Source organism: Ochotona curzoniae, unplaced genomic scaffold (genome assembly GCF_017591425.1).
Source record: "Ochotona curzoniae isolate NIBS_2020 unplaced genomic scaffold, NIBS_Ocur_1.0 contig_1, whole genome shotgun sequence".
In the NCBI taxonomy this organism is placed as follows: domain Eukaryota; kingdom Metazoa; phylum Chordata; class Mammalia; order Lagomorpha; family Ochotonidae; genus Ochotona; species Ochotona curzoniae.
Genome location: NW_024464918.1, coordinates 35,343,372 through 35,352,082, shown reverse-complemented (window position 1 = coordinate 35,352,082; position 8,711 = coordinate 35,343,372). Strand labels below are relative to the sequence as shown.

Below are 8,711 nucleotides of genomic sequence, written 5' to 3'. Positions count from 1 at the left end.
GATTCCTGGTTCCAACCTCAGTGCTACTGATTTCTGTGGGAGGACAGAGTAGTTAGTAGATAAAAGGTGACAGAACTGTGATGGTTCCTGGTGAGACCCCTGTCGAGGGAGGAACTATTCATTGTTTGGGAAGACTGGATGTGTGATGAGTCAGTCTCCTTAGGTCACCAGACCTGCTCTCCCTCTTGTAGAGATGAGCCCAGCAGAAACATGGACATTTCCTCAGGACCAGCCTTCCATGGTTACTTCCCATGGAGAGACATAGTTTCAACCTATTTGCTGGTCTGTTAGGGGGAAAAAATTGCCCAGGGCCAGACTTGGCCAACTAGAGGTCAAGGCCATGATTCATGGTCCCAGGTATGCAATTCAGAGCTCTAACCTTCCAGTGTACCAGCAACTTCTTAAATCCAGAGACAGTAATACCTACAGGCTTCCAGGAAACTGTGGGCTCCAGCCTTCTTGGGTCTCAGTAGCACTACCCACGTAGTTCTCCCTTCTATTTTTCAACTCTTAGTAGCGCCCACAGCATCACTGTCTAGAGCTGACCCTGCCTGGAGAGAGCATTGGCGCACAGGGAAACCCAGATGACCCTCTCTGTAGGATCTCTTCATGGGTAGCTGTTAAGTGACCTTGACCAGGGTTTGAGGCTGTCATGGGGAAGACAGAAGTGTTTTGTGTAGTACTGCCCCCTCCCCATCTCAACTACATCCAAACTATGTACCAGGAGAGGCACTAAAAGTTGTCAGCCTGTCTCTGACCTCATTTTCCCCAGAGTTCAGCCAGATTCTCTAAGATCCTTCCACTTGGCAAAAATCCTATGCCTACGCTGTGGACTAACCTCTAGGATCCACCTTCCTTTGTGGATACTCTGGCTGAGATAGAAGTAGCTTTCTAAGGTCACATAAAAAGCTAATGGCAGACCAGTCTTGTGCAAACTCTGCTGCCCTGAACTTGACAATGAGGTGAAAGGAGTATATATGCAGGCTGACACCCCTCTACTGTTGGGTCCTCCTGCTTCATCAGAAGCTCAGGTTAGGGTCCCACATACTTGATAAGAGGACACTGGGGCAATGAAATGTTGGGTTTTCCTTCAGGGAATCCCAGCAGCCCCAGCCATTGGTGTACTGTGCATATTCTGCCGATATGGCCCACTCACTGGATAGGAGCTCACAGCTTCTGGTGTCTGGACTGTGGCTTTCCCCAGCCTGGAACCTGAGCCCCGTACCTGTCCCAACCTCTGGTCTGTGATCAGTGTCACACTGCTGACCTCTAACTTAGTGTGACCTCTCAAAGTGGAGATCAACAGAGATGACCCGGAGGTTCCTGAGACAAGGGCTGAGTTGGACTTGTCAAGTCTGAGGTTGTCCTGTGTGGTGTAAAGATCAACAGTAGCGTAGGGACCATCAATAACCCGAGGTTTCAGATTCCTTGTAGGTCTGATCTGGACCAAGTTGTGTTTGTGACCTAAGAGCTGACCATATTCCACAACAAATGGGCCTTCATCTGCTCTGAGGGGTCTAAATTATAGGGAAATGCTGGATTGTGGGATCATGTAAGTCACCCTCAACAAAACGCTCCCTTGGTTAGAGTCAGGGTTAAGAGTTGAGGGTGGGGTTGATAACCCAGAGCTTGTTAACCCAGACTGGCAGCAGAGTAGGACCTTAGCAACTAGTGGATTCTCCACAGACAGGGCCTTTTGCTCGGTTTTCTTGAGAGTGTCTGGTCAAGAGGGAGGACCTCTGATGCCTTGGATGCTCCAGAGGATGATGATGGAATGGGGCTTTAAGGTCATATGACTTATGTTGGTCCAGATGGAGCTGTGGTTTGGAGGCATATCCCTGGTCTCTGTAGCCCTGTTTCCATCCTCAGGTCTTACACTGTTCTATTCTATGATCAGCCTAAGAGCTCTTATCATCTGAACCACTTGTCAGGACCTACATTGCTGAGGCACCAGACTGGGCAAAAGGGAATAAGCAGGAGTAGGTTAGACCCAGAGCTCCTAGGAGGTGCAGTGGAAAACAAAGCAGGGACATTTGTGGGCCTCCAGTTTTGGAGCTTGGATCTGGAGGTAGATAGGAGTTGTCTGAGCCTGGGGAAGAGGTCTAGGAAGGGATATGATGGGAGTTCTGGAAATCCGTGGAGGAGAGCAGTAACCAGCCACCTAGATGCTGGCAGAGCCTTTCCTAGGCATCCACTAGCACTGGAAATTCAGGCAGGATCAAATGATACAGGGTTCCCACTCATCTTGTCCTTGGCCAGAGACTTCTTCTAGCAAACTTGTGGACTTCCAGTGCAGAGCCCTGGTAATTGAGCCATCGCCTCCACCCCTTCAGGTCCACAGGGTTCCCAGAGACTGGACTCTGTCACAACACTCAAACACCAGCATTTCTGCACTCACTTGGGCTGCGGATCTGCTCCGCACAAGCACCCCCACCTCACTGCCTGCCCCAAACCTCACTGGCCAGCCCGGGAGCCAGTACTTCCATTCCCCTGGCAGGACACTGTTCTGAAGCTCCTCTCTTGGCATTTCTCACAGCTCTAACCCTGTGGGAGGACATGGCTCCAGGCACTTGCATTGACTACCTTACAAGATTTCCACCTTTCTTTGGGTATGATAACACTCTCTAAGGCGTCAGTGAACTTGGATAAGTCACTTTTTTCAGTTATAATGTTTTTGGGTGAATCTGTTGGCTAAATCAGAAACATGTTTATGCCATCTTCTTAGTAGATAGAAAAAACAAAAAAGCCAGTTCTTGTCTTGCCAGCCATTAAGGTCCTGTAAGCCTTTAACCTATTAGGAGGTAACTTGGCAACTCTCCCTATCTGACCTGAGAACACTGGGGCTGCCTGGTAAGACTGAGGCCCAGAGTCTGGGTTACTCACAGTTGTGGGAAAATGTCAGAAGGGTCAGGCAGGAGCCATGGCTTCTAGGACATGAGGACAAGAAGATTGGGAGCACTCAGGGGGCCGTGCAAGCAGTGGGGCAGGGGGAAGCCGCTCAATCTTTTCCCAGATTTGTCCCCTAATTACCCTCATCCTCTTGTCATGGACTCTGGGTGGGGTTCCTCAGTCCTGAAGAGCAAATTCGAGCAGGCTTGAGCTGACTAGCAAGGGGTCAGTGTGAAAGACACTTCTGTGTCCCCAGCTGAGTTCATGATCAGCCGTCTGATGACGTGGCCCAGACTGTTTCACACTGATGCCTGTGTGTTGGGACGGGGGTGGTTTGACAAAGGATACCATCAGAAAGTCTCAGAACCACCCTTGAATCTCCACTCCCTCATGCCTCACTTTCCACCTCTGTCAGGAAGTGAATGTCTTTTCAATTGGAGACTGTCCCAGAGAATAGTCACTGGTGTGGACCTGGAGTAATTCCTGAGGCCTCCAGTGTGATGGCAGCAGGGTAAGGGAGTGGTATCGGAAATCTTTTACTTCACTGGGCTCCCGACTTGGACAGAGAAATGAAGTCCAAGTTTCTGAGAGCAAACAGCAGCTTACTTGCAGCTTTGGGCAGATTTTAGTAAGTTTTTCCCATGTCCTTATAAATCTTTGATAAGTGATGGTCCTGCTTGTTGTAGTCAATAACAAGCTCTTTCAGGATAGAGGTGAAGTCCCTTATAAACTCCCTGGAGCTGGACTCCTGAAAGAAGACTGAGTGGGCCCTGAGGTTGTGGAGGTATTCAACAGGCCAGCAACTGACCCCCTGCCTCCTCCATCTCTGATCACCTAGCTGGACAAAATTCTACCTCATTTTCCCACAGGCTGCTCTGATTCCTGAGGGTCATACAGTGTGGACAATGAGTGCCTAGTATCTCCCTGGACCCAGGAGTGGGTGGGAATGGTGGCTAGAGAACCTGGCAGAGCTCAGGACGTGGCAGACCTGGAGGGTCAAGCCTCAAACTCTCCATCCCTTATTTTTACCTTTCCTGGAGGGTGACTGGGTTCATCTCTACTCCCATCTGAGAATGTTCAGACAGATCTCAGGTACAGGGATTCTTACCTCAATGGTGTTCTGGGGCTGCTGAAGGAGCCCTGGACGCAAGAGATGTTGATCAAAAGCACATAAGGCTACTGAAAGCAAAATGGTGTTTGATGACAGCCCAGCCTCGCCTTATATGTATTGTTGGCAGCACAAAGGCCTCTATGAATCATGAAATTCATGTGGGGAGACCCTTCACTAGGGCTGAATGGCTTTTTTACCCCTAGATTACAAAAGGCAGGAGCGTATTAAGGTATGCAGCACCACTTGAAGGTGGCCTCAAGCCAGTCCAGGCTCTGGGCTTAGAAACTTTTCATGAAAGGGATACTATGTATGAGAATCTAATACCTATATATGTGAGTTATCTCAACCTCTTTTCCATTATCATTGGTTTATGAGGAAGGAAAAGAGGAACTTATTGTTGGGCAAGATGTGATTTTCATGCGTTTTTAATATTCCATTTCCTGCCCCTGTCTCTGGCTAGGCCAATGAATTGCCTCAGGACTTTAAACAGATAGATGGGCTAAGGAGAGTGGAACCCAGCAAAGGAGAAAACTGGCCCTGCTGCAGACACATCGACTTCCAGTCCCAGAAGGGACACAGGAGGACAAACTTGGGACCAAGGCCTTTAGTCTGGCAGAGAGAAGGAATAGGATAAGGCTCCCTTCTCAGCCTGAAGGCAATGGGTGCAGAAGCAAGTCCCTGGTGGGATTCTAACTTCATGTGAAAATAAAAGCAATTCAGAAAAATGCTTCCCTAGAGGCATGTCACACTATAAACTAACATTCTGACTTTCAAAGATTAAAATCGTTTTGGGGAAAGTTTGCTAAATATGCTGAGCCCTGACCCCTGTGGTTTGGTTTCTTTTTCTCTGAATAGTGAGTCTGTGTTTTTTTTTTTTTTTTTTTAATCTACCTTAAGAATGACTGAAGTTGTCGGTGTGAGGCAGGGTGCAGAACATGGGGTGAGGAGCCAGAGCAGGGCTGTTGAGCCAGTGGTGGCCAGACCCCAGCTATCCCGCAGGAAGCATTAGGTCCTTTCATTCCACCTTCCAGGTAAGCCTGGGCTGGGAGCACCTAAGGATACACACCCAGGCAAATACCTTGGTCACCCAGGCCCAGGTCCTCCTCCTATGTGACACCACCATCACCCCTAGGAAAATGTCTGACGATCCTAGCCCCTCACTCCTGAGCACCTCCCTATCCGCCCAGCCTTCTTGCCTCTTCATCTGCCGTGGACAAGGGGCACCTCTACTATGTGCTTGTGGTTAAAAATAAAACAGCACACCGCACAAAGAAAAGTATGCTTTAAATAATTTATTATTATAGTAAAACATTTCAAATAAATATGGAATGTGAGCTTAAATAAATAAATAAATAAATATTTTTATAAGCATAAATATATAAATAATTATTATAGATCCCAGACAATATAAAAAATACCCGCTTCTTCTACAAGGTCCAAAACTTGGTCAGTGTGGCCCTTGGCAGGTCCATGCCACCCTCACAGTGGCTGTGATTAACCCCTTCGTCCCTCCAGGATGAAGTTCTTAGCTCCTTGGGGTTGGAGAGCCGCAGTCTGTGAGGTCAGCCTCCGGGGCTGGCCGGATTGGTCTGAGCTGCTCACTTCTGGACCGGCTCCCAGCAGTCGTAGGGGATGACAAACAGAAAGTCCTTCAGGTCCTCTTTGAAACTTTTGAAGTTGATAAACTGGGTCGCACAGGAAGTTTCCTTAAGAAAAAATGAAAAATAAAAAACACTTGAGCGCAGCCGAGTGGGTGCTATGGGAATGTGCTAGCGAGTTTCTGCACTCTCTAAGAACTGCAAGGCTGGAAAGACTGTTCCGGGGATCAGGTGACAGTGTTGCCATCCGTGTTTAGCCCAGGGGGTCATAGGCACAGCTCTGCCAAAGGCACAGGGTCCTGGCAGTGCCAGTCAAGGCTGTCTTTCCAGGCTGACCACCTCTTTGGTCCCGGGCCAGGTAGGAGCAGGTGGGCTATGGCTGCCTCCTAGCACTCAGAGGGAGTAAGAGTCAAGACAACAGACTTCACCCTCTTCCCATAGAAAGAAAGCGTGTGTTTGGGACCTATGTCCATTCCTGTCAGCCTGCTTCCTTGTTCCCGTGCATTATAGGTACCCCATGTGAGGCCAGATGGCACTTCAGCGCTGGCACATTAACACTTTGGATAGGAAACAGTTTCCTTGAGTTTGCCTCACCTCTGACTTCGTTAATGGTAATGACATTGAGTAAGAAGATGCCAGGCTTCAACTCCGGGGGCTGTGAGCTGGCTGCCCTCTCACTGGAGGAACTCATAAAATACTTCAGGGTCCTGATAAGCCATAGCCAGGGATCTCTCTCCAGCTGGGGACCTTCCTACTTGGGGCGTCCTGGTGGCACTCACCAGAGTAGGGGTGCAGTTCTGCTTGTAGTAACTGGCTATCATGGTCAGAGGGTCCGAGAGCCGCTTCAGGCAGCCCCTCAGGCCCCGTCTGTACAATTCCATGCGGGTCTGCAGGCAAGTTGGTTCCTATGGGAGAGCACATCCTGTGAGCAGAGAAATAACCGGGGCCCACAGTAGACCCTCAAGAGCCTCCCCAACACTCCATCCTGCTCTGTCCCAGCCCCAAGGAGCAGAGCCTAAGAAGGGCTCAGGCTGATTCCATGCCAGCCTCAGGGTGCTCCACTCCTACATGCTGCCTTGTCCACTGTGCCTATGCTTTGCCTCCTTCCTGCCTAGCTCAGGTCGCCCTCAGCTGGCACAGTCACTTTCCCTTAGCGTCATACCTCCAGAGGGTCCGGGGGAGGGGGTCACTTGCACCCCCTACATCTCCAGTCAGGGAGAAGGTGAGGCAAAGCATTACCTGGACCCATAAACAAGACTTGTTTCTGAAAACACCTCTGATCCCCCATCCAGTCTACACCCTGTCTCCGCAGTGAGCCCTCAAGTACTACATCTGCTTGTGGCTGCTCAGCTGATAAAGTGATTCACGTGACTGCCACAGCGGCATAGCCAGTGGCCTCTCAGGTGCCCCCAAGCTGGTCCCCCTCCTGACAGCTGAGTAGAGAGAAAGTGGGCAGCCCTGTGGGAAGCCATCTACAGTGGTGCCCCCCAGGGTAGAGGACCCTGGAGGGGTGTGTCAGAGAGAAATATCTTACCTGGGGGTTGAACTTTGCAGCGACGACTTCTATCATTGCATTCTGCAGAGAAGGAAAATGTCACTTATGCAGCAGATAGTCAGGGCCAGTGGGGGGCCGACAGGTGGCCCAGGCACAGCCACGGTCTCCCCTCACTCACCGGTATGGCAGCAGAGTCGTTGCAGTGGTTCAGGATACTCCGAGCCTCTTTGATGGCATTCACATGCTTCCAGGGTGAGGTGACGTTCTTGGACTGGGAGGTGGGGGCCGACATGCTGCAGACCACAGTGCCCAGGAAAAGCAGGCTCTGCAACCACATCCTCCTGAGGACTTTAGCCTTTCTCTCTGAGTACTGGGTTCACTGGCAGAAGAGCTCTTATATACACAGTTAGAGGAAATGATTAATGGTGACCACAAAACACCAGGGAGGCGGGGGAACTACCTGAACTGTGGAATCTTCTGGCCCTTATCAGCTCTACATGGAAGGAACAGTGAGCCTTCCCCCAGGTGGTCAGCTCGGGAGTTTTCATTAATGAACCCTTCCAAGAACCCACAGCCACCCATCTGCCTCTTTGAACCCTCTTTCGCCACCCCCTCCCCCTCCCGGGCCATGGGAAGTCCCTAGGGAGAGATTAGGCTCTAGGTTGACCCTCCCTTTGAGGGACCTCCAGGCAGTTTAGACTACTTGACCCAGAGTTGCTGGGGCACAACATGGCGGGGTGGGGGACAACATTAGGTGGGGCTCCTTGAGTATGGCTGTCACACGCCTGTCCCACAGTTCACTTACGTTGAGTCCAGCGAATGGCACAGTCCTGTGGTGGTGGGTTGTGTGGGCTCCCATCTAGGACCCAGAGCAGTTGGAAGCTCAGTCCAGCCAGGGATCCCTGCCCCTTTGAGCAGAGGCAATGATATCCAGCACACATCAGCTAGCAAGGTTGCAGCGTCTTCTTCCAGGAAGCTGACAGCTGTTGTCCGGGTTTACCGAGCACGGGTGAGTTGAGTGTCTCAACTGGGGCAAATCAGGGCTCCAAGTTTGATTCCTGGCGTGGCACCACCCAGCAGAGTGACACTTAGCACTGAGCTGTGTGAGCTTCGCCACCCTTTGCAGGGCAGGCTTCCCTCTGAGGTGGGCACTATATCCCCACCAGCAACCCCCTGCAACAGGACCTTCAGGAGCAGATTCGGAGTTGGCCTGCACTATTCCACATCTAGAGAACAAAGGCTTCTTGAACAAGGTCTTTCAGACTTCATTTCCTGCATGGCTCCAACTCCAGCAGCCTCCCCGTAGAAGAAAGAACTGCTTTTGGAAAAGCTACAGGTTCTTGAGGGGCTAATAAGTGTTTGATTTTCACAATGGGTTCAGAGGGGACAGCATGAACTTGTGTTTGCACAAAGGATCTGGCTCAGGCCGCCCTAGGCCTCTGGTTTTATGGCCACCGGGGTGTGAGTCCATATATGCTCTCTTTCACTAAACGCACGCCTGTGCAGTGGATACACCTGTCCAGTGTGTCTTGGAGGCGAGGATGGTTTCACAGGAAGGCACATCCTTGTGTGCCTTGACTCCTGTCACCTCCAGAGGTGCCCCTAACTCTTTTTTTTT

The 8,711-nt window shown here is 50.6% G+C and overlaps 1 protein-coding gene across 1 annotated transcript; it reads right to left on the bottom strand.

The window, feature by feature from the left end:
- Positions 1-5,369: 5,369 nt before the first annotated feature.
- CSF2 (colony stimulating factor 2) lies at positions 5,370-7,456 on the bottom strand. Its single transcript, XM_040976492.1, has 4 exons — positions 7,272-7,456; positions 7,133-7,174; positions 6,378-6,503; positions 5,370-5,706 (listed from the first exon to the last, which is right to left on the bottom strand). Exons 1-4 carry the CDS (start codon positions 7,428-7,430, stop codon positions 5,599-5,601), a joined length of 435 nt encoding a protein of 144 aa, XP_040832426.1. The 5' UTR covers positions 7,431-7,456; the 3' UTR covers positions 5,370-5,598.
- Positions 7,457-8,711: the final 1,255 nt, after the last annotated feature.